This window comes from Pseudophryne corroboree, chromosome 3 (assembly GCF_028390025.1).
Source record: "Pseudophryne corroboree isolate aPseCor3 chromosome 3, aPseCor3.hap2, whole genome shotgun sequence".
Lineage (NCBI taxonomy): Eukaryota > Metazoa > Chordata > Amphibia > Anura > Myobatrachidae > Pseudophryne > Pseudophryne corroboree.
The window spans coordinates 705261993-705288822 of NC_086446.1; the positions used below are offsets into that span (position 1 = coordinate 705261993).

Sequence of the window (26830 nt, forward strand, 5' to 3'; positions counted from 1 at the left end):
CATTGTATACCTGTGGTGGCTTTTTTTTCTTCATACTAGTTTAGCAGTCTACTGACAGTGTCCACCAGGTCCGTTATTATTATTATACAATATATTATATATATATATATATATATAGCAGTACGGTAGGCCACGGCTGTACCTACCTCTGTGTCGTCAGTGCACTCGTCGTCCATAAGTAATATAATACTATACTATCCATCCATCTACATTGGTATACCTGTGGTGGCTTTTAGTTGTGCGCATTAAAATATGGAGAACAAAAATGTGGAGGTTAAAAAAATAGGGAAAGATCAAGATCCACTTCCACCTCGTGCTGAAGCTGCTGCCACTAGTCATGGCCGAGACGATGAAATGCCATCAACGTCGTCTGCCAAGGCCGATGCCCACTGTCATAGTACAGAGCATGTAAAATCCAAAACACAAAAGATCAGTAAAATGACCCAAAAATCAAAATTAAAAGCATCTGAGGAGAAGCATAAACTTGCCAATATGCCATTTACGACACGGATTGGCAAGGAACGGCTGAGGCCCTGGCCTATGTTCATGGCTAGTAGTTCAGCTTCACATGAGGATGGAAGCACTCATCCTCTCGCTAGAAAAAAGAAAAGACTTAAGCTGGCAAAAGCACAGCAAAGAACTGTGCGTTCTTCGAAATCACAAATCCCCAAGAAGAGTCCAATTGTGTCGGTTGCGATGCCTGACCTTCCCAACACTGGACGGGAAGAGCTTGCGCCTTCCACCATTTGCACGCCCCCTGCAAGTGCTGGAAGGAGCACCCACAGTCCAGTTCCTGATAGTCAAATTGAAGATGTCACTGTTGAATTACACCAGGATGAGGATATGGATGTTGCTGGCGCTGGGGAGGAAATTGACAAGGAGGATTCTGATGGTGATGTCGTTTGTTTAAGTCAGGCACCCGGGGAGACAGCTGTTGTCCGTGGGAGGAATATGGCCATTGACATGCCTGGTCAAAATACAAAAAAAATCAGCTCTTCAGTGTGGAATTATTTAAACAGAAATGCGGACAACTGGTGTCAAGCCGTGTGTTGCCTTTGTCAAGCTGTAATAAGTAGGGGTAAGGACGTTAACCACCTCGGAACATCCTCCCTTATACGTCACCTGCAGCGCATTCATAATAAGTCAGTGACAAGTTCAAAAACTTTGGGCGACAGCGGAAGCAGTCCACTGACCAGTAAATCCCTTCCTCTTGTAACCAAGCTCCCGCAAACCACACCACCAACTCCCTCAGTGTCAATTTCCTCCATACCCAGGAAAGCCAATAGTCCTGCAGGCCATGTCACTGGCAAGTCTGACGAGTCCTTTCCTGCCTGGGATTCCTCCGATGCATCCTTGAGTGTAACGCCTACTGCTGCTGGCGCTGCTGTTGTTGCTGCTGGGAGTCGATCGTCATCCCAGAGGGGAAGTCGGAAGACCACTTGTACTACTTCCAGTAAGCAATTGACCACCAGTCCTTTGCGAGTCATCCTGTTGCAAAGCGGATAACTCAGGCCTTGACAACTATGTTGGTGTTAGACGTGTGTCAAGTATCCACCGTTAGTTCATGGGGAACTAGAGAATTGCTTGAGGTAGTGTGCCCCCGTTACCAAATACCATCTAGGTTCCACTTATCTAGGCAGGCGATACCGAGAATGTACACGGACGTCAGAAAAAGACTCACCAGTGTCCTAAAAAATGCAGTTGTACCCAATGTCCACTTAACCACGGACATGTGGACAAGTGGAGCAGGGCAGACTCAGGACTATATGACTGTGACAGCCCACTGGGTAGATGTATTGCCTCTCGTTGCAAGAACAGCAGCGGCGGCACCAGTAGCAGCATTTCGCAAACGCCAACTCGTTCCTAGGCAGGCTACGCTTTGTATCACCGCTTTCCAGAATACGCACACAGCTGAAAACCTCTTACGGCAACTGAGGAAGATCATCGCAGAATGGCTTACCCCAATTGGACTCTCCTGGGGATTTGTGGCATCGGACAACGCCACCAATATTGTGCGTACATTAAATCTGGGCAAATTCCAGCACGTCCCATGTTTTGCACATACCTTGAATTTGGTGGTGCAGAATTATTTAAAAAATGACAGGGGCGTGCAAGAGATGCTGTCGGTGGCCAGAAGAATTGCGGGCCACTTTCGGCGTACAGGCACCACGTACAGAAGACTGGAGCACCACCAAAAACACCTGAACCTTCCCTGCCATCTGAAGCAAGAGGTGGTAACGAGGTGGAATTCAACCCTCTATGTGCTTCAGAGGATGGAGGCCATTCAAGCCTATACATCTGCCCACGATATAGGCAAAGGAGGTGGAATGCACCTGTCTCAAGCGCAGTGGAGAATGATTTCAACGTTGTCGAAGGTTCTGCAACCTTTTGAACTTGCCACACGTGAAGTCAGTTCAGACACTGCCAGCCTGAGTCAGGTCATTCCCCTCATCAGGCTTTTGCAGAGAAAGCTGGAGGCATTGAAGGAGGAGCTAAAACAGAGCGATTCCGCTAGGCATGTGGGACTTGTGGATCGAGCCCTTAATTCGCTTAACCAGGATTCACGGGTGGTCAATCTGTTGAAATCAGAGCACTACATTTTGGCCACCGTGCTCGATCCTAGATTTAAAACCTACGTTGGTTCTCTCTTTCCGGCAGACACAAGTCTGCAGAGGTTCAAAGACCTGCTGGTGAGAAAATTGTCAAGTCAAGCGGAATGCGACCCGTCAACATCTCCTCAATCACATTCTCCCGCAACTGGGGGTGCGAGGAAAAGGCTACGAATTCCGAGCCCACCCGCTGGCGGTGATGCAGGGCAGTCTGGAGCGACTGCTGATACTGACATCTGGTCCGGACTGAAGGACCTGCCAACGATTACTGACATGTCGTCTACTGTCACTGCATATGATTCTCTCACCATTGAAAGAATGGTGGAGGATTATATGAGTGACCGCATCCAAGTAGGCAAGTCAGACAATCCGTACATATACTGGCAGGAAAAAGAGGCAATTTGGAGGCCCTTGCACAAACTGGCTTTATTCTACCTAAGTTGCACTCCCTCCAGTGTGTACTCCGAAAGAGTGTTTAGTGCCGCCGCTCACCTTGTCAGCAATCGGCGTACGAGGTTACTTCCAGAAAATGTGGAGAAGATGATGTTCATCAAAATGAATTATAATCAATTCCTCTGTGGAGACATTCACCAGCAGCAATTGCCTCCAGAAAGTACACCGGGTCCTGAGATGGTGGATTCCAGTGGGGACGAATTAATAATCTGTGAGGAGGGGGATGTACACAGTGAAAGGGGTGATGAATCGGACGATGCTGATGAGGTGGACATCTTTCCTCTGTAGAGCCAGTTTGTGCAAGGAGAGATTAATTGCTTTTTTTTGGTGGGGGCCCAAACCAACCAGTCATTTCAGTCACAGTCGTGTGGCAGACCCTGTCGCTGAAATGATGGGTTCGTTAAAGTGTGCATGTCCTGTTTATACAACATAAGGGTGGGTGGGAGGACCCAAGGACAATTCCATCTTGCACCTCTTTTTTCTTTCATTTTTCTTTGCGTCATGTGCTGTTTGGGGAGTATTTTTTTGAAGGGCCATCCTGCGTGACACTGCAGTGCCACTCCTAGATGGGCCAGGTGTTTGTGTCGGCCACTAGGGCCGCTTAGCTTAGTCACACAGCTACCTCATTGCGCCTCTTTTTTTCTTTGCGTCATGTGCTGTTTGGGGAGTATTTTTTTGAAGGGCCATCCTGCGTGACACTGCAGTGCCACTCCTAGATGGGCCAGGTGTTTGTGTCGGCCACTTGGGTCGCTGAGCTTAATCACACAGCTACCTCATTGCGCCTCTTTTTTTTCTTTGCATCATGTGCTGTTTGGGGAGTATTTTTTGAAGAGCCATCCTGCCTGACACTGCAGTGCCACTCCTAGATGGGCCAAGTGTTTGTGTCGGACACTTGGGTCGCTTATCTTAGTCACACAGCTACCTCGGTGCAAATTTTAGGACTAAAAATAATATTGTGAGGTGTGAGGTGTTCAGAATAGACTGAAAATGAGTGGAAATGATGGTTATTGAGGTTAATAATACTATGGGATCAAAATGACCCACAAATTCTATGATTTAAGCTGTTTTTAAGGGTTTTTTGAAAAAAACACCCGAATCCAAAACACACCCGAATCCGACAAAAAAAATTCGGTGAGGTTTTGCCAAAACGCGTTCGAACCCAGAACACAGCCGCGGAACCGAACCCAAAACCAAAACACAAAACCCGAAAAATTTCCGGTGCACATCACTAAGTAGTATACACCATCTTCAAATGGTGTAAATTATTTTAAGCCTATGAATGCTTACTTGCAGGAGAGAGATCTTCTGATCCCCCTCCTGCAGCATCCGTCCAGTGCTGGCTGCGATTCCGGCACCTGAAACTATGGCCCTCATTCCGAGTTGTTCGCTCGTTCTTTTTCTTCGCATTGGTACGATAAGTTGCAAACTGCGCATGCGCAATGTTCGCAGTGCGCGTGCACCAAGTAAATTAGCACAAAAGTTTGTTATTTTACTCACGGCTTGACAAAGATTTTTCTTCGTTCTGGTGATCGGAGTGTGATTGACAGAAAGTGAGTGTTTCTGGGCGGAAACTGGACGTTTTTATGGGAGTGTGCAAAAAAACGCAGGCGTTTTGGGAAAAAACGTGGAAGTGGCTGGAGAAACGGGGGAGTGTCTGGGCGAACGATGGGTGTGTTTGTGACGTCAAACCAGGAACGAAAAGGACTGAACTGATCGCAGTGGCAGAGTAAGTCTCGAGCTACTCAGAAACTGCTAAGAAATTTCTATTCGCAATTCTGCGAATCTTTCGTTCGCAATTCTGTAAAGCTAAGATTCACTCCCAGTAGGCGGCGGCTTAGCGTGTGCAATGCTGCTAAAAGCAGCTAGCGAGCGAACAACTCGGAATGAGGGCCTATGTGCGTGCGCAGTGTCAGATTCCCCAGTGAAGTCGGATTCTCCAGATGACTCTTCCGCTAATGTGAAAAACTCCTCCACAATGGTGAGAATAAAAATAGCAACGAGAGCAGTTATCACTACCGCTGTCCCTGTGGGTTTCACTTAGCAGTACACAGCGGGGATATTTCCATTAAAATTTAAAACATTCACTACCAAACAGAATGTTAACAATTGCGGCAGTGCCATGATTATTTTTAATACATATGCCCCATAGTCTTTAAATAAAGTACACTACTCACACCAGCAACCAGGGCTAATGGGTAGGTATTACTGACTTTAGGAGACATCTCAGATATCAGTGTCTGGCATAACGCCATTGTGAATCTTATGAATCATAGAATTTAATAAACCATATTTGATCTAATATATTTGTACCCATATCAGCATCAAGGAGACATTTTATAGGTGTAAGTTACTTATATATCACTATTTCTTTCTTTCTTGTTGTTCCTATTGCCAAAGAATGATGCTTACCTGACGGACACAAGAGAGATGTCTGTGCCTTTTCCTCTAAAATCCCCATAGGCTGATTAAAACACAAAAAAGATGTTAGCTCAGCACAGTATGGATACATTTGAATAACACAGAACAATTGGCAGTTCAGTGACAGATTTTTCCTGGGACTGCAGCCTTACGCCAATAAAATTCAATGCACCCCTGTGAGTCCGCAGCCCCAGTCTGTGAATTAGCAGGGCTTCACATTGGAAGTGCTTTCTGCTGATCACACACCAGATAAGGAATCCCAGGAGAAGGTGGTTGATCTCCTGGTAATTTGTCAGCCCTACCTGGCTTCTAGGGGTGCAGACAATGCAGGTCCTAGAAGCAAGAGGATGAAGGAGGAAATGGAAACTAGTGTTAGCCATCCACAGTTGATTGTTTGATAGTGATGGCGAGTGTTTTTAACATCGAAGAGATTCCGTCCATGGTAAACATTGATGGCTAATCCTTGATGGTGAGTGCCGGCCCTGTCAATGGTTTCTTGCTGATGGTGTAAAACCATCAATGGCAAGTCATCGTTGGTCATTCCTAATGAAAACTGCCTCTCAGACACCTGTCTGTGATGCCAGGGGATGTGGCTCACAGTCTGTCATTGGTATCCCAGTGACTTCTTATGAGTCTTGCAGACAGCTGGTGCCTGGGATTCCCTTTTCACTGCTGAAGATGATTTGGGGCTTTGCAAGCTTGAGCAGTCCCCCACAACAAATTCAGTAGGAGCTTCCACTGATTGCCACCATCCACTATGTCCTATCACCTTACTGATGTACCCATGTTGTTCCAAACGGTGCTTGTATAATGTATATACTTGGCAATAGTGCAGTAAAGAAACACACATTAGTACAGAGGTTCCCAAACGCGGTCCTCAAGGCACCCCAACCGTCCAGGTTTTAGGTTTATCCATGCTTGGCCACAGGTATTTTAATTAGCACCCCAGTCTATTTGATGTAACCATCTGTGCTGAGCTGTGGATATACCTAAAACCTGGACCGTTGGGGTGCCTTGAGAAGCGTGTTTGGGAACCTCTGCTTTAGCAGATTACTGTACATTCATTAATTGTGAAATGCGTCCCAGTGGACTGGGCAAGCCTCTCTCTTATGTTTTATGATACATGATGAAATAATCAGAATGGGTCTTAAGAGCCCTACACACTGGTCGATACCAGTGAAAGATATGAACGATCTCGGTCATTAATGAACGAGATACCTTTCATATCTTTCAGTGTGTAGGCACCAGCGATGAAAGATGCGCGGCCCCGCGCTCGTTCATCGCTGGTGCTGGCTCGTTTGAACATGCAGGCCAATATGGACAATATCGTCCATATTAGCATGCATTGCTATGGAGTCGGCTGACAGGGGAGTGAAGAAACTTCACTCCCTCCGTCACCTCCCTCCCGCCGCCGGGTCGCCCGTCTGCTGTATCGGTGGTCGGGCATCTCGGCGGCGGGTCGCCCAGTCTGTAGGGCCCTTTAGACTTCTTTAAGCAAAATCCTTGGCCTGGTCAAAATAAAAGATGTACTTAACGTTACCAGCTTTCCTAATACATCATATCCAGGTAACCCACATTTTGCTTGTGTGAAACAAGGCCATGCTCTTCTGTATATAACAAGCTACTATATGCAGGTAAACAGTCAGTAACAACAAAACAACATAGAAAATAGCACCAGGACTTATGAGATGGGATAGCCTACTGTACCTTCACTATGATGGTTTTCTCGACATGGTCTTCTTTGTGATCCTTACCCAGCTTGTGGATCTTATCTGTACATCCCCCATCAAGCTGGAGAGAGGCACTGCTAACATGGACCTTTATGTTTCCTTAAAAATAAAAACAGGCATTCAAAAGAAAGGATATAATTGTAACTTAACGTTTTAGCTGTCAGACATTGTAGTGGGTTACTAACCCCAGCTACAATGCCCTGTGGAAAGTTTTTGACCCAACAACTGGTACAAGCTGCTTTTACATGTTCTCTTAGGGGTCTATTTACTAAGCCACCAGCTCCTAACTGTCATTTTTCAAACACAGCCTGTGACATGGCAGTTAGGAGCTGATTGGCTGGTACTTTATCTCCAGCGATTTTATCTCCATCCAAGGCTTAGTAAATAGACCCCTTATTTGGCCATAAAAGATATCAAAGTATTTTACACAGCTGTTGCAGATGATATTGAGGTTTGTTTTATGCAGCATATGAGTGCCCCAACACACCTGGTTTGGACGCAGTTAAATTCCAAGTAAAGCTGGTTGACTGATCTGCACAGATACATCTAGACTGCTCCCTGTTCTTGATGGAAATGTAGTCATCCAAGCCAGGTAGAGACACAAACACCTGTTCCCATGGTACAAGAGAGGTGTGTGTCATTTATACGTTGCATATTAATACAATAGCAATAACAATGTGATAAACTATGCAACAAAACAAATCCTAGTTCAGGCTAAGTTATCCTTTAAAAGTTTTTAAAAATTATCATTCTGTCATTATTATAGAGTGGAAAGTCTGTGGTTGATCCTCTGTTCCACTATAATAATAATTCCTTGTTCTGATCACGGCAAGAAAATGGGTGCAACCACTAGCAATTGGTATACCAGTACACAACAGCCAGAAAAGACAAAAGTAGTTCTAGTCTAGTGCAAGGGTTAATATTACTTTTTTTTTTTCAGTCTCCTAATAAAAGGTTCTTCCATGCTTAAATAAATCAGCAAAGAGGATGCGCCGATCGTTATTGCCTGATTTTCCTTTAATGTCCATTTTCCTTTTGTGGGTTGACCATGATTTCTGTCCTGTTAGCTTACTATGAGTAGATTCCACGGCTCTATGAGTCTTATTCAGAGCTTATTTCTATAACTGTGATCGCTCTGAAGACTGTGGATATAATGATGTGATCATATCCCGAACGGAATCGATCGCGTCATGATCGACAAGCAACGAGAGTCCGGGGGCAGCGACGTGGCATTGGGTGGGAGGAGAGCAAGAAGCGCAGGCGTGTCGTGTCCATTTTCGGGTCGGCCCGATGACAATGTCTGCATTTCCTGCGAGTGGAAACATGGTGCTGGACCGCTTTTGCATACGCAGCCATGCTACGTAGGCATGGATCTACCTGTATTCAATGCAATCTCAATTGAATTGTGATCGCATCGCGGGCCGGAGCCACACATGCTGGGCGGCCTTGCCCTGTGCTGGGCAGCCGCTAGCATGTGATTTTAGTGGTCGCAGATTTTGCTGCGATAGCAAAATCTGCGACCAACTCTGAATAACCCCCCCACATGTGTTGTTTTCCTTCTCCTTTATGTATGTTTCCATGTGTCGCTATCATGTCATTACATGCTGGTATGTATCTGTTCTTTCTTGCTCCACAAATAAAAATAGTTATAAAAATAATAAAAAATAAATCATCAAATTATTTAGAGCTTCAAATACAGTATTCACGGAATAGTGAAAAAAGGATGTAAAAAGTGATTAAAAAAACTATATTATCATCATGCCTCAATATTTTTTAATAGATATTATAGGTTGTGCGGAGCAGTAAGTGAGCTGGATACTTATTACAATTTCCTAAACATATTTCTGATACTTACTGTAACTTCTAGGGAACACCATCTGTTTCATAAAATATATTTCTTGTGAAGGAAAATCGTTTCCACTAATGTGGAGTAAAGTCCTGATTCACAGATAGACGCAGTTGCACAGCTGCAGCAGCTGGGCCAACACTTGATGGGCAGGGGTGTATCTAGGGGTCCGAGCGCCCCTTACAAAGTACACGACTGGCGCCCCGTCCCCTCATATTCTCCTTTGTCTCTCTCTCTCTCTATCTCTCCCATCCCGTCTTGGGCCAGAATTTACTAAAAATCCGAGTTTGGCTGATTTGTGTTTTTTTTTCTAAGTCCCAATCCGGGAATTTACAAAGCACCAATCTCGGCAGTGTCTGGTCTATTCGTAATGGTTTGAATGACAACGTTCCGAAATACGAATGAATAGACCATCGGTCAAACGCGGCTGTTATTTCATAGAATACGGGAATTCACTATTCATTCGTATTTGGGTGTTAGTTTCTGAGTGCTCAAGTGCGGGTCTGTTTTTTTTAGATTCGTTAGAAAAAGCAGCAAAAAAACAGACCTGCTTTTTCCAGTCGAGTTTGGATAATCATGCACGGATCAGTGAGATCTGTGCATGGTTATCTATGGGAAAGGGTCTGTTTAGTGTAAAATCTGAAAAAAAAATAGCGTGGGGTCCCCCCTCCTAAGCATAACCAGCCTCGGGCTCTTTGAGCCGGTCCTGGTTGAAAAAATATGGGGGGAAAAATGACAGGGGTTCCCCCATATTTAATCAACCAGCACCGGGCTCTGCGCCTGGTCCTGGTTCCAATAATACGGGGGACAAAAAGCGTAGGGGTCCCCCGTATTTTTGAAACCAGCACCGGGCTCCACTAGCTGGGGAGATAATGCCACATCCGGGGGACACTTTGATATCGGTCCCTGCGGCCGTGCCATTAAAACCCCAACTAGTCCTCCCCATCCAAGGGCGGCGGATGGGGGGCTGATAGCCTTGTTTACAAAATGTGAATATTGTTTTTAGTAGCAGTACTACAAGTCCCAGCAAGCCTCCCCCACAAGCTGGTACTTGGAGAACCACAAGTACCAGCATGCGGTGGAAAACCGGGCCCGCTGGTACCTGTAGTACTACTACTAAAAAAATACCCCAATAAAAACAGGACACACACACCGTGAAAGTACAACTTTATTACATACATGCACACCAACATACACACATACTTACCTATGTTCCCACGAGGCTCGGTCCTCTTCTCCATGTAGAATCCTAGGGGCACCTGTGTAAAAAATTATACTCACATAATCCAGGGTACCTTCTGTTCTTTGTATAATCCACGTACTTGACAAAATAATAAAACGGAAAACCGACCACGCACTGAAAGGGGCCCCATGTTTACACATGGGACCCCTTTCCCCGACTGCCAGGACCCCCCTGACTCGTGTCAAAGAGGGTCCCTTCAGCCAATCAGGGAGCGCCACATCGTGGCACTCTCCTGATTGGCTGTGTGCTCCTGTAGTGTCTGTCAGGCAGCACACGGCACAGATACAATGTAGCGCCTATGCGGGATTCCTTGTGTTTTGTCAGGCAGTGTTTTACTCATCACTCCCGTAAAACACTGCCTGATATTACGAATCACATCGACATCGGAAAAAACGAATGTGCAAAACTCGGCAGCTTAGTGAATGACCGTATCAGGATTCAAAAAGTTGCAGTAAAATGCACCCGATACCATTCGAGATCAAACACCCTTCAAAACGGCAAAAACACGAATATTAGTAAATAAACCCCTTGGTCTTTTCCCGCTCACCCTCTAGTGCCACTTTATGTCTGTGTCTTTGCTTCCATTTTGCCCCTCCTTTCTGCTTGTTTTGTGTGATGGAGGACATTGATGGTGATTGTGTGTTACTTAGCATGAGTGCCAGGGTGAGTGTGCAATTGTCACATTGTGGGTAGTGATGAGCGGGTTCGGTTCCTCGGAATCCGAACCCGCCCGAACTTCACCCTTTTTTGCACGGTTCCGAGCAGACTCGGATCCTCCCGCCTTGCTCGGTTAAGCCGAGCGCGCCCGAACGTCATCATCCCGTGGTCGGATTCTCGCGAGATTCGGATTCTATATAAAGCCGCGCGTCGCCGCCATTTTTCACTTGTGCATTGGAAATGATAGTGAGAGGACGTGGCTGGCGTCCTCTCACTTTGTTTCAGGGGGCTGCAAATATCTTTATTCTGGGGACCAGCAGTATTATAGGAGGAGTACAGTGCAGAGTTTTGCTGACCAGTGACCACCAGTATACGTTGTCTGCCTGAAAAACGCTCCATATCTGTGCTCAGTGTGCTGCATATATCTGTGCTCACACTGCTTTATTGTGGGGACTGGGGACCACCAGTATATTATATAGGAGGAGTACAGTGCAGAGTTTTGCTGACCAGTGACCACCAGTATACGTTGTCTGCCTGAAAAACGCTCCATATCTGTGCTCAGTGTGCTGCATATATCTGTGCTCACACTGCTTTATTGTGGGGACTGGGGACCACCAGTATATTATATAGGAGGAGTACAGTGCAGAGTTTTGCTGACCAGTGACCACCAGTATACGTTGTCTGCCTGAAAAACGCTCCATATCTGTGCTCAGTGTGCTGCATATATCTGTGCTCACACTGCTTTATTGTGGGGACTGGGGACCACCAGTATATTATATAGGAGGAGTACAGTGCAGAGTTTTGCTGACCAGTGACCACCAGTATACGTTGTCTGCCTGAAAAATGCTCCATATCTGTGCTCAGTGTGCTGCATATATCTGTGCTCACACTGCTTTATTGTGGGGACTGGGGACCACCAGTATATTATATAGGAGGAGTACAGTGCAGAGTTTTGCTGACCAGTGACCACCAGTATACATTGTCTGCCTGAAAAACGCTCCATATCTGTGCTCAGTGTGCTGCATATATCTGTGCTCACACTGCTTTATTGTGGGGACTGGGGACCGGCAGTATATTATATAGGAGGAGTACAGTGCAGAGTTTTGCTGACCAGTGACCACCAGTATACGTTGTCTGCCTGAAAAATGCTCCATATCTGTGCTCAGTGTGCTGCATATATCTGTGCTCACACTGCTTAATTGTGGGGACTGGGGACCACCAGTATATTATATAGGAGGGGTACAGTGCAGAGTTTTGCTGACCAGTGACCACCAGTATTATACGTTCTCTCCTCTGCCTGAAAAACGCTCCATATCTGTGCTCAGTGTGCTGCATATATCTGTGCTCACACTGCTTTATTGTGGGGACTGGGGACCACCAGTATATTATATAGGAGGAGTACAGTGCAGAGTTTTGCTGACCAGTGACCACCAGTATACGTTGTCTGCCTGAAAAACGCTCCATATCTGTGCTCAGTGTGCTGCATATATCTGTGCTCACACTGCTTTATTGTGGGTACTGGGGACCACCAGTATATTATATAGGAGGAGTACAGTGCAGAGTTTTGCTGACCAGTGACCACCAGTATTATACGTTCTCTCCTCTGCCTGAAAAACGCTCCATATCTGTGCTCAGTGTGCTGCATATATCTGTGCTCACACTGCTTTATTGTGGGGACTGGGGACCACCAGTATATTATATAGGAGGAGTACAGTGCAGAGTTTTGCTGACCAGTGACCACCAGTATTATACATTGATCTATTACTGGCATATAATTCCACACATTAAAAAATGGAGAACAAAAATGTGGAGGGTAAAATAGGGAAAGATCAAGATCCACTTCCATCTCGTGCTGAAGCTGCTGCCACTAGTCATGGCCGAGACGATGAAATGCCATCAACGTCGTCTGCCAAGGCCGATGCACAATGTCATAGTAGAGAGCATGTAAAATCCATAAAATAAAGCTCAGTAAAATGACCCAAAAATCTAAATCAAAATCATCTGAGGAGAAGCATAAACATGCCATTTACGACACGGAGTGGCAAGGAACGGCTGAGGCCCTGGCCTATGTTCAAGGCTAGTGGATCAGCTTAACCTGAGGATGGAAGCAGTCATCCTCCTGCTAGAAAACTTAAAAGAGTTAAGATGGCAAAAGCACAGCAAAGAACTGTGCGTTCTTCTAAATCACAAATCCCCAAGGAGAGTCCAATTGTGTCGGTTGCGATGCCTGACCTTCTCAACACTGTACGGGAAGAGGTTGCGCCTTTCACCATTTGCACGTCCCCTGCATTTGCTGGAAGGAGCACCCGCAGTCCAGTTCCTGATAGTCAAATTGAAGATGTCACTGTTGAAGTACACCAGGATGAGGATATGGGTGTTGCTGGCGCTGGGGAGGAAATTGACAAGGAGGATTCTGATTGTGAGGTGGTTTGTTTAAGTCAGGCACCCGGGGAGACACCTGTTGTCCGTGGGAAGAATATGGCCATTGACATGCCTGGTCAAAATACAAAAAAAATCACCTTTTCGGTGTGGAATTATTTCAACAGAAATGCGGACAACTGGTGTCAAGCCGTGTGTTGCCTTTGTCAAGCTGTAATAAGTAGGGGTAAGGACGTTAACCACCTAGGAACATCCTCCCTTATACGTCACCTGGACCGCATTCATCAGAAGTCAGTGACAAGTTCAAAAACTTTGGATGACAGCGGAAGCAGTCCACTGACCACTAAATCCCTTCCTCTTGTAACCAAGCTCCTGCAAACCACACCACCAACTCCCTCAGTGTCAATTTCCTCCTTACACAGGAAAGCCAATAGTCCTGCAGGCCTATTGTCAAGTCTGACGAGTCCTCTCCTGCCTGGGATTCCTCCGATGCATCCTTGAGTGTAACGCCTACTGCTGCTGGTGCTGCTGTTGTTGCTGCTGGGAGTCGATCGGCATCCCAGAGGGGAAGTCGGAAGACCACTTGTACTACTTCCAGTAAGCAATTGACTGTCCAACAGTCCTTTGCGAGGAAGATGAAATATCACAGCAGTCATCCTGCTGCAAAGCGGATAACTCAGGCCTTGGCAGCCTGGGCAGTGAGAAACATGTGTCCGGTATCCACCATTAATTCACAGGCAACTAGAGACTTGATTGAGATACTGTGTTCCCGGTACCAAATACCATCTAGGTTCCATTTCTCTAGGCAGGCGATACCGAAAATGTACACAGACGTCAGAAAAAGAGTCACCAGTGTCCTAAAAAATGCAGTTGTACCCAATGTCCACTTAACCACGGACATGTGGACAAGTGGAGCAGGGCAGACTCAGGACTATATGACTGTGACAGCCCACTGGGTAGATGTATTGCCTCCCGCAGCAAGAACAGCAGCGACGGCACCAGTAGCAGCATCTCGCAAACGCCAACTCGTTCCTAGGCAGGCTATGCTTTGTATCACCGCTTTCCATAAGAGGCACACAGCTGACAACCTCTTACGGAAACTGAGGAACATCATCGCAGAATGGCTTACCCCAATTGGACTCTCCTGGGGATTTGTGACATCGGACAACGCCACCAATATTGTGCGTGCATTACATCTGGGCAAATTCCAGCACGTCCCATGTTTTGCACATACATTGAATTTGGTGGTGCAGAATTATTTAAAAAACGACAGGGGCGTGCAAGAGATGGAGCCCTTAATTCGCTTAACCAGGATTCACGGGTGGTCAATCTGTTGAAATCAGAGCACTACATTTTGGCCACCGTGCTCGATCCTAGATTTAAAACCTACGTTGTATCTCTCTTTCCGGCAGACACAAGTCTGCAGAGGTTCAAAGACCTGCTGGTGAGAAAATTGTCAAGTCAAGCGGAACGTGACCCGTCAACAGCTCCTTCTTCACATTCTCCCGCAACTGGGGGTGCGAGGAAAAGGCTAAGAATTTCGAGCCCACCCGCTGGCGGTGATGCAGGGCAGTGTGGAGCGAGTGCTGACATCTGGTCCGGACTGAAGGACCTGCCAACGATTACTGACATGTCGTCTACTGTCACTGCATATGATTCTGTCACCATTGAAAGAATGGTGGAGGATTATATGAGTGACCACATCCAAGTAGGCACGTCAGACAATCCGTACGTAAACTGGCAGGAAAAAGAGGCAATTTGGAGGCCCTTGCACAAACTGGCTTTATTTTACCTAAGTTGTCCCCCTCCAGTGTGTACTCCGAAAGAGTGTTTAGTGCAGCCGCTCACCTTGTCAGCAATCGGCGTACAAGGTTACTTCCAGAAAATGTGGAGAAGATGATGTTCATCAAAATGAATTATAATCAATTCCTCCGTGGAGACATTCACCAGCAATTGCCTCCTGAAAGTACACAGGGACCTGAGATGGTGGATTCCAGTGGGGACGAATTCATAATCTGTGAGGAGGGGGATGTACACAGTGAAAGGGGTGAGGAATCGGAGGAAGAGGAGGAGGTGAACATCTTGCCTCTATAGAGCCAGTTTGTGAAAGGAGAGATTGATTGCTTCTTTTTTGGTGGGGGCCCAAACCAACCAGTCATTTCAGTCACAGTCGTGTGGCAGACCCTGTCGCTGAAATGATGGGTTTGTTAAAGTGTGCATGTCCTGTTTATACAACATAAGGGTGGGTGGGAGGGCCCAAGGACAATTCCATCTTGCACCTCTTTTTTCTTTCATTTTTCTTTGCATCATGTGCTGTTTGGGGACTATTTTTTGAAGTGCCATCCTGTCTGACACTGCAGTGCCACTCCTAGATGAGCCAGGTGTTTGTGTCGGCCACTTGGGTCGCTTAGCTTAGTCACACAGCTGCCTCATTGCGCCTCTTTTTTTATTTGCATCATGTGCTGTTTGGGGACTATTTTTTTTAAGTGCCATCCTGTCTGACACTGCAGTGCCACTCCTAGATGGGCCAGGTGTTTGTGTCGGCCACTTGGGTCGCTTAGCTTAGTCACACAGCTGCCTCATTGCGCCTCTTTTTTTATTTGCATCATGTGCTGTTTGGGGACTATTTTTTGAAGTGCCATCCTGTCTGACACTGCAGTGCCACTCCTAGATGAGCCAGGTGTTTGTGTCGGCCACTTGGGTCGCTTAGCTTAGTCACACAGCTGCCTCATTGCGCCTCTTTTTTTATTTGCATCATGTGCTGTTTGGGGACTATTTTTTTTAAGTGCCATCCTGTCTGACACTGCAGTGCCACTCCTAGATGGGCCAGGTGTTTGTGTCAGCCACTTGGGTTGCTTAGCTTAGTCACACAGCTACCTCATTGCGCCTCTTTTTTTCTTTGCATCATGTGCTGTTTGGGGATTATTTTTTTTGAAGTGCCATTTTGTCTGACACTGCAGTGCCACTCCTAGATGGGCCAGGTTTTTGTGTCGGCCACTTGGGTCGCTTAGCTTAGTCACACAGCTACCTCATTGCACCTCTTTTTTTCTTTGCATCATGTGCCGTTTGGGGACTATTTTTTAAATCTGCCATCCTGTCTGACACTGCAGTGCCACTCCTAGATGGGCCAGGTGTTTGTGTCGGCCGCTTGGGTCGCTTAGCTTAGTCACACAGCTACCTCATTGCGCCTCCTTTTTTCTGTGCATCATGTGCTGTTTGGGGACAATTTTTTTAATCTGCCATCCTGTCTGACACTGCAGTGCCACTCCTAGATGGGCCAGGTGTTTGTGTCGGCCACTTGGGTCGCTTAGCTTAGTCATCCAGCGACCTCGGTGCAAATTTTAGGACTAAAAATAATATTGTGAGGTGTTCAGAATAGACTGGAAATGAGTGTAAATTATGGTTATTGAGGTTAATAATACTATGGGATCAAAATGACCCCCAAATTCTATGATTTAAGCTGTTTTTGAGGGTTTTTGTAAAAAAACACCCGAATCCAAAACACACCCGAATCCGACAAAAAAATTTCAGGGAGGTTTTGCCAAAACGCGTCCGAATCCAAAACACGGCCGTGGAACCGAATCCAAAACCAAAACACAAAACCCGAAAAATTTCCGGTGCACATCACTAGTTCAAACCAATCTGATTGAAGGATCTGCAACACCACATTAAGGTCCCATGGTGCCACTGGAGGCACAAATGGAGGCTGAATGTGCGGAACCCCTTTACGAACATCTGAACTTCTGGAAAGGAGGCCAATTGTTTTTCAAAGAAAACTGATACGGCCGAAATCTGGACCTTGATTGACCCCAATCTAAGGACCGCATTCACACCCGCCTGCAGAAAATGGAGAAAACATCCCAACTCAAACTCTTCCGTAGGAGCCTTCTTGGATTCACACCAAGACACATATTTTCTCCAAATACGGTGGTAATGTTTAGACGTTACTCCTTACCTGGCCTGAATAAGAGTGGGGATGACTTCCTTGGGAATACCCTTTCGGGCTAGGATCCGGCGCTCAACAGCCATGCCGTCAAATGTATCCGCGGTAAGTCTTGATACACATACGGCCCCTGCTGTAGTAGGTCCTCTCGAGGAGGAAGAGGCCGAGGATCTTCTATGAGCAACTCCTGAAGATCTGGATACCAAGCCCTCCTTGGCCAGTCTGGGGCAATGAAGATTGCTCGAACTCTTGTTCTTCTTATTATTTTGAGAACTTTTGGAATCAGTGGTAGTGGAGGGAAAACATATACCGACCGAAACACCCACTGGGTCACCAGTGCATCCACTGCTATTGCTTGAGGGTCTCTCGACCTGGAACAATATCTCTGAAGCTTCTTGTTTAGACGAGATGCCATCATGTCTACTTGAGGAACTCCCCAAAGACTTGTCACCTCTGCAAAGACTTCTTGGTGGAGGCCCCACTCTCCTGTATGGAGATCGTGTCTGCTGAGGAAGTCTGCTTCCCAGTTGTCCACTCCCGGAATGAAAATTGCTGACAGAGCTCTTACATGTCTTTCTGACCAGAGGAGAATCCTTGTCACCTCTGACATTGCCGCTCTGCTTTTCATTCCGCCTTGCCTGTTTATGTACGCGACTGCTGTTACGTTGTCCGACTGGATCTGCATGGGATGATCTTGAAGAAGATGTACCGCTTGTAGAAGGCCGTTGTAAATGGCTCTCAATTCCAGAACGTTTATGTGAAGGCAGGCTTCCTGACTTGACCATTTTCCTTGGAAGCATTCCCCCTGTGTGACAGCTCTCCAGCCTCGGAGACTTGCATCCGTGGTTATTATGACCCAGTCATGAATCCCAAACCTGCGTCCCTCTAGTAGGTGAGAACTGTGTAGCCACCACTGGAGCAAAATCCTGGCTTTGGGGGACAGGATTATTCCGGTGCATGTGTAGGTGGGATCCGGACCACTTGTCCAACAGGTCCCACTGGAATACTCTGGCATGAAATTGGCCAAACTGTATGGCCTCGTAGGCCGCTACCATTTTCCCCAACAACCGAATACATTGATGGATCGACACGCTTGTTGGTTTCAGAATTTGTTTGACCATTTTCTGGATTTTCAGAGCCTTTTCCACTGGAAGAAATACTCTCCATACTTCTGTGTCTAGAATCATCCCTAAAAAGGACAATCTTGTCGTCGGTTCCAACTGCGACTTTGGAAAATTCATGATCCAACCGTGTTGTTGGAGTATTGACAGGGAGAGTACGATGTTCTGCACCAACTGTTCCCTGGATCTCGCTTTTATCAGGAGATCATCCAGATAAGGATTATATTGACTCCTTTTTGACGAAGGAGGACCATCATCTCCGCTATCACCTTGGTGAATACCCTTGGTGCCGTGGAGAGTCCGAAAGGCAATGTCTGGAACTGGTAACGGCAATCCTATACTGCGAATCTCAGATAAGCTTGGTGAGGAGGATAAATGGGAACATGCAAATAAGCATCCTTTATGTCTACTGACACCATGAAGTCCCCCTCCTCCAGACTGGAAATCACTACCCTCAGGGATTACATCTTGAACTTGAACCTTTCAGGTAGAGATTCAGATTTTTCAGATTTAAAATCGGTCTGACCGAGCCGTCCGGCTTCGGAACTACGAAGAGGCTTGAATAAAACCTTCTCCTTGCTGTGATAAGGGTACCAGGACAATGACCTGATCCTGACATAATTTTTGAATTTCCGTTGTTACTGCCTCTCTTTCTGGAAGAGAAGCTGGCAAGGTCGATTTAAAAAATCGGCATGGGGGGACGTCTTGAAACTCTAGTTTGTACCCATGGGACACTATTTGTAAGACCCATGGGTCCAGGCCAGATTGAATCCATATTTGACTGAAAAGTTTCAGACGTGCTCACACCCGAGCGGACTCACGCAATGGAGCCCCAGCGTCATGCTACAGATTTGGCACAAGCAGGGGTGGACTTCTGCTCCTGCGATCTGTGAGACGCTGCGGCTTTCTTTCCTTTTCCCATTCCCCTACCTGCAAAAAAGAGGGAACCTTTGGCCTTTTTGTATTTGTTGGCCGAAAGGACTGCATGTGAGAGTGATGTGTCCTTTTCGCCGGTGTAGGAGCATAAGGCAAGAATGTCGACTTACTTGCGGTAGCCGCCGAGACTAACGCATCCAGCCCATCACCAAACAAGGCCTCACCTTTATACGGGAGTGCCTCCATATTTCTTTTGGAATCTGCATCAGCATTCCACTGGCGAATTCACAACGCCCTCCGAGCCGATACTGCCATGGGAGCGGTTCTTGATCCCAAGAGACCAATATATTTCATGGTTTCTAGTACGTACGCAGCAGCGTCTTTGATATGACCTAACGTTAGGAGTATCTCGTCTCCATCTATTGTGTCAATGTCTAATGACAAGTTTTCTAACCACTTCTCAATTGCACTACTCACCCACGCACAGACAATGGTAGGCCTGAGTAGTGTCCCAATGGCCACATCAATAGATCACCTCACTCACTTGCGCCTGTCGGCTCCATAAGTGAAGCCATTCCAAGCGCAGGGAGAGACACCTTTTCTCTTTTATGACAGGGCCCTGTCTAAAATGCGGGGTGACTCCCACCTTTTAGAAAAAGGTAAGCTGCTTGAATTCCTTTAAGTAATCTGAAATTTCTTTTCAGGTTAAATCAGACTCCCTCCAAGAGACTGTTCAACTCCTGAGGTGGAGGGAAAATTACATTACTTCTTTACTAAAATAAACCCTCTCCTTGTGGTAAAAGAGGGGCTATATAACTTCTAACACCACCTTTATAGCTAAAACATGTTTTGAATGCTTTTTTGCTAACTTATTCACCTGGAATCACTAGTGTCGACACAGGAAACAGAGTCCGTGTTGGTATCAGTTTGTACTACTTGTGCAAATTTGTATGTGACCCAGAGGGGTCCCTGTGGATGAAAGGCAGAACTATTAAAAATCACATCTTCAAAAGATTATATTCAGTTTTCTGTATGAGATTCAGTAGTGATTCACACTATCATGTAACCTTTCACCCAGTCAGGCTCTTGGTGTCATATTACACCTCTGTGTCTCTAACATGTCTTCCACAGAGGAAGAGATTCCCTGTGACAGACATGTCACACACGTGCACAACCACACCACAGACACTCCGGGACTTATAGGGGACAGACCCACAGTAAAATGTCAGAGGGACACAGATAGGATTTGCCAGCTCACAACCCAGCGCCAGTAACACAATGTCTGTGAACACAAAATGCCCACTGACATGCAGCGCTTTTATAATGCTAATCACACAATTATATAGCACCAAATTCACTGTGGCCCCCCTGTTTTGCACCCTGATACTTGTTCAGTAGTGGAGGAGGACCAGCGTTGTCTTTGCAGCCTGAGGAGAGAGAGAAAATGGCGCTGAGAAGTGTGCTGGCTGACTGAGGAGGAAGCTCCACTCTTCAATGGCGTGTTTCTCCTCAGCTTTTATGAGGTAATTGTTTATACTGGCAGGGGTAGGACTGTGCCTCAGCAACTTATGCCCCATATTTATGCCAGTTTTCATAGGTTTCATGCTGCCCAGGGCGCCCGCGCCCTGCAGTGCCTGTGTATGTGTGGGCAACATGGCGCGCTGCGCTCCCGCCAGCCGTGCGGTACCTTTAGCCGTCACTTTCTTGATTGAAGATCTATTTTCTAACACTCACCTGTCTTCTGACTTCTGGCTCTGTGAGGGGGGTGACGGCGTGCTGTGGGAGTGAGCATCTAGGCACGGCTAGCATTCAGTTCCCTTCAGGAGCTAATGGTGTCCTGTCAGTCAGAAGCAGAGCCATGAAACTCTTTAGGAAGTTGGTTCTTACTTCTGCCCCCTCAGTCCCATGAAGCAGGGAGATTGTTGCCAGCAGTTCTCCCCGAAAATAAAAAACCTAACATAAGTCTTTTCAGAGAAACTCAGTAGAGCTCCTCTGGAGTGCATCCAGTCTGCCTGGGCACATTTCTAAAACTGAGGTCTGGAGGAGGGGCATAGAGGGAGGAGCCAGTTCACACCCTTGAAAAGTCTTAAAGTGCCCATGGCTCCTGCGGAACCGTCTATACCCCATGGTCATCAAATGGACCCTAGCATCCTCTACGACGTATGAGAAAGGTAGGTGACTGTAAGGAATAAACCATGTACCAGATCATACAATATGTCAGGATTCCAGAGACTTAGATAAGAATGAATGAAACTGACATCCATAAAGAAGGACCCAATGTGTAAAACCTGTCACAGCAGTATGCATTGTCATTCTCCAATGTACAATGAGCTCTGAAGTGTTATTTCACATTTTATTACATTGGCTCACTGAGGAAATGGCATGATGAGTCCAGGTTACATGTCTGACATTCTACCTTGTTGTGACAAGCTTTGTACATTACATGTAGGTCCTCTTTGGTGGATGCCTCATTTTATCAGAGATCCCAGGAAAGAGAACACTACCATATGTGCAGCACATATGATCAGCTGATGCGACCCGCAGGGCCGCGCATCGCATCGTAGTCGCACCCATTAACATGCACGATGTGCATGCAATGGGTCGAATGATAGGTCAATATCACGTTATTGACCTAGTGTATGACCAGCATTAGTACATCTGCCCCTACTTCCTATAAAAATACTTTTTTGAAGACTGAAATTGTTATACAGGATCATAGATCAAGAACAGAGTAGAAAAATAGCAAACGTTGCAAAACACCAATGGTCCTAAACCAGTTGCATGAACTACAGTATATACAGTATGAGACACTTTCTTTGCCAAATTTGTATACTGTCTAAAATATAAAATTTCGGGGAACAGATTAATGAGTAGATTATTTTTTCAGAATTCTATGTGCTGTTATTATGTTTTTTAGTACATACCATCATGCAATCCTTTAGGTAACTAAAGGCTACAGCTGTGACACTGAATTTCTCTCCTTGTACTACAGAGTATGGTAAAATCAGATCAATGAAGTAAGGTTGGAAGCTGGTGAGCACTATATCAGAGATCATCCCAAGTCCAGACTTCCCCAGGCAGAAGGCATCAGTCTTCCAATTAGTGATACTATCAGGGGTCGTCAGGTTTAGCACTGTGTGTCCCTGTGGGCTGCAAGAACAGTATGCTAAAGCCAAATATCCATATTGAAATTAACATTATAATGTGATTAATATACATATATATAAATATATAAATGTGAAAGCCCTCACTCACTGACTCATCACTAATTCTCTTACTTCCCGATATGTTAGGAAGCTGAAATCTAACATAGGTATACTGCAGGTGGGAAGTAGGAAAACTGCGTAATTCGAATTTTAAACATTCAGTGTGTAGAATTTAATAAAGTACAAAATGGTCCTGTCACTTTTTACCGTAACTACTATCTGTGCTCCTCGGGTAATACCAAGAACCATGGATTAATATTTACTTACATTAAGACGTCTCAAATTTACATCTCTATAGATTTACAACATTTTGAACACTCATTTATATGTACAACCGTGAAAATCAGAAATCCCATGTGAATAATCGGTAGAACAGCTAGTACTGTAAAAAGCAGGGATGGGGAACCTTCGGTCCTCTGGCTGTTGTTGAACTACACATCCCAGCATGCCCTGCAACAGTTGTAGTATGGCCAAATAGCAAAACTGTAGCAAGGCATGCTGGTATGTGTAGTTCAACAACAGCTGGAGGGCCAAAGGTTCTCCATCCCTGGTATTAAGAGATGTTATGTTGATAGAACTACAGAGATGTTGATCTGTGAGAACAAAAAGCTTGGTTACAAGTAAACTGTTATTACAGAATGTCCTGGAAAAGCCATATAAATTGCAAAACATGTAAGGAAACATGCACAAAAAAAAAAAAGATGAAAAATTATTAGAGAATCTGAGAGGATTAAAAAAAAATCTACAGATGAAGCGTAAAGAAAAACAATAGGGGAGATGTATGAAGCAGTGATAAGAGGGGAGAGGTGTGTCAGTGGATTAATGTCCAATCAGCTTTGAAGTAAAATTTACCAAGTGTATTCTATAAAATTATAGGCAGCAGCTGATTGGTTGCCATCTGAAACGTCTCCACTTGGCTCACTTCTCTACTCTTCACTATTTCATACAGCTCCATGTTCCAAGACATTTGAATCAAATAAAAACATGTAAACTGCAACAAAATACAACAACAATATGTGCATACATACATATATACATACATACATACATACATACCATTAAGGGACACGGGCAACATACTATTAATGGAACTTATTTATACCTTTCTTATTTGATTCACTGGTATAATTATTGATCATTTTACTAATTTACAAATAGGTATACATATCCTCTAATTAAAATAGCACATTGTTCACCATCCTCTTCAAGTCAAACAGTAATCAATAGAATTGTATTGATAACAGTCTAGTAATGGACACTTCTGAATATTTGGGACTGTTTGCAGGATCTCATTGAGTGAACACAGGAACACATCAATACAATTTATGACAGTAATTATTGTTGACATCCCATGTGAAATAGCACCGTGTATGATTCTGATAAAGATGCTATTGCACTGGAAGAGCGGTGAGTATAACTAGTGTACTTGCAAAGCTACAGTATGTCTGATTCTCAATCAGACACAGCAGGGGACGTCTGTGCGTCTTTTGCTGCAGTCACGACCAGCGGCGGCTGCTGCCTCTGGGCTACAGCACTGACCAAAGTGTGCAGGGGGGAGCTGGCCAGCACACCTGAGCCTACATGTGAAGTTATATGTAACATACGTGCTGGCTTCCTTACCCGGGGATTGGCAGCCACTGCACACATGGAAGACAGGCACACTAAGCTCAGCCTGTCTATCACAGGAGCCCGGGGCAGGCTTTTTAAACTGGGCACTTAAACGGCACTTTCACTTCGTGCACATTACTTTTGATGGATTTAGCCACTTTACACGATTTGTTTGGACACGACAAGCGACTTTCAAAAAAAAAAATCATTGCATCACCATCCCTATTCTTCCATCACCTTAGACGTGATATTCGATATATAAACAATTTAATCACCTCCTAAATGTTTGTTTGCATTTTATGAATTTAGAATGCATATTGGAGACCCAACATGAAGCTTCTGCTGCGTGGCAACTACTACTTATAGCTTGAAAATGTAAATCACTGAAAGGGCTGCTTGTGGGGTGGTATTCATGTGACCACCGGTCAGCTGACCGACAGTCACATGACTTCCTCCACCAGCCCGACGGGTCACTGTCCCGATGGTCGGCATGCCGACCAACAGGGACTATTTCCACTCGTGGGTGTCCACGACACCCATAGAGTTGGAATAGAACGGTCGCCACCGAGCCCGCAGCGTGGCGAGCGCAGCGAGCCCGCAAGGGGATTGCTCCACTCGCCCCTCCCCGCCGGGATCCCGGCGTCGGTATGCTGCCGGGATCCCGGCGTCGGTAAGTTGACCGGTGGTCAGGAGACCGCCGGTCAGCCGTACTACATCCCTGCTTGTGGTATATCAGAAACACACACAGTAGAAACACACATTCCACATTATTATACTATACAAAGGGAATCTTACCCCACAGAAACCAGGTCATATAACCACGTATCTGGGAAAAACCTTCGTATTATAGGCTTCTTTGTGTGCTTATTCTTTGCTGAAGCTTTAGGGAACAAGAAGGACCACCAGGAAGCACAAGAATTTAGAAATGGGAACAAAATCAGTGAATGCAATATAGAAACTGCTATGAAGAAAAGTAAATTTTAAAGTTAAAAACAAGAGAAACCAAAAGTCATCATGGAAAATGTAAAAACACGTTGAAGTAAATATAAAATATAAATTACATATAAAATAAAATAAACAGACATATATGTTTAGTTCTTTGTCAAAAGACAAAGAACTAAATAAACCAATGCATTTTTAAAAAGAAAACTAATATTGATAGCAATGTACAAAACGTAGCACAAAGATTAGGGCACATCATTAGAAAAATACGCACAAAGCGAGGTATCTAACTCCACAGTATTTTGTTTTTTCCTGGAAGTACGCTTTATGTAGTCAGGAAGAGAGCACTGTACTGGCTTTCGTATCTTTGTGTTTGTAAAAACCTTCAGACTGCTTTCCTGTGGAAGAATTAAAGATACACACATTAAGGCATAGGTATAAGTGGTTTTACTCACACTTTATTCAAATACACTAAGGAGTCTATTCATGAAGCAGTGAAAAGAGTGGAGAAGTGAGTCAGTGGAGAAGTTGCTTATGGCAACCAGTCAGCTGCTCTGTATAATTTTATAGTATGCAAATTATAAATGTTACTTTCTCCATTGGTTCACTTCTCTACACTTTTCACTGCTTCATGAATAGACCCCCTAAAGGAGATGTTTATAAAATTTTGGAGAGAGATAAAGGGGAGAGAGCTAAAGTACCAACCAGTCAGCTTCTGTTATTTTACAGGCTGTCGGGAACAAGCCGCGGTGAAACGTACGTTGAGTCCCCTGGGGGTATCTTTATGCGCACAAAGGATCCCTCTTCATCATGAACCCTTATCACCATTTACTGTCTTTCTTTCTATTGTTTCAGTAGCACTCTCATTAGAGGACCATACACCATATCACCCTGCATTACTAGATTGTTAGCTCTTCAGAGCAGGGCTCTCTTTCCTCTTGTTGTCTAAGCCCTCTTCTCGACACTTTTCACTCAGCGACCATCTTTATCCGCTTTTTCTCCTGCTGGTAAAGGCTCCACTCTATCTTTTGCCGCCAGCCCCAAGTAGTACAATGATTACTCCCTCGCTACTTACATCTAAGCTGTATTATGTTTTGAGAATTGTGGTGCTCTTTGTTACCTGCACTCCATTTTTGTTATTTATTTACTGTTATGCTAAGTTTTGTCTCCCTGTACTGTCCTTTGTATGGCGCTGCGAAACACTTGTGGCGCCCTATAAATAAAATGTAATAATAATAATAATACTATGCACCCTGACAGTAGATACCACTGTACCACTGTATTCACTGTGCCTGTGTTGGTGACTCTCATTTCCTGTTTCACTGGTTAGGCACAATAAGGGAAAGTAGCTCTCTATATACAAGAGTGCACAGGCTCTGTGATCTCTAGCAGCTGCATCATCATTTGATTTATTGGGTGTGGTTCGTTTTATCGACAGTGTCTATGTCGACAATGTTTAGGTCGACCACTATAGGTCGACAGTCACTAGGTCGACATGGATGGAAGGTCGACAGGGTTTCTAGGTCGACATGTGCTAGGTCGACAGGTCTAAAGGTCGACATGAGGAATTTTTTTTTTTGGTGTCGTTTTCTTCGTAGAGTGACCGGGATCCCAAATTAGTGCACCGCGTCCCCTCGCATGGCTCGCTTCGCTCGCCATGCTTCGGGCATGGTGCCTTCGCTCCGCTACCGCTTCGCTCGCCACACTTTACCGTTCCAATCGTAGTCCACGTGGATCGTTAAATATGAAAAAATCCAAAAAAATAAAATAAAAATGTGAAAAACTCATGTCGACCTTTA

General features: G+C 45.3%; 1 protein-coding gene across 3 annotated transcripts in view; it reads right to left on the reverse strand.

The window, feature by feature from the left end:
• LOC135056653 (alpha-2-macroglobulin-like protein 1) overlaps nt 1-26830 on the reverse strand; it is a 342531-nt gene that overhangs the window by 75637 nt on the left and 240064 nt on the right. For all 3 annotated transcript variants that reach the window (XM_063962097.1, XM_063962096.1, XM_063962098.1), the window contains 6 exons: nt 25306-25429; nt 24885-24969; nt 22200-22425; nt 7698-7818; nt 7188-7309; nt 5472-5523 (listed from right to left, as the gene is read on the reverse strand). In XM_063962097.1, the coding sequence (XP_063818167.1) occupies nt 5472-5523; nt 7188-7309; nt 7698-7818; nt 22200-22425; nt 24885-24969; nt 25306-25429 (730 nt within the window). The remainder of the gene's footprint in view (nt 1-5471; nt 5524-7187; nt 7310-7697; nt 7819-22199; nt 22426-24884; nt 24970-25305; nt 25430-26830) is intronic.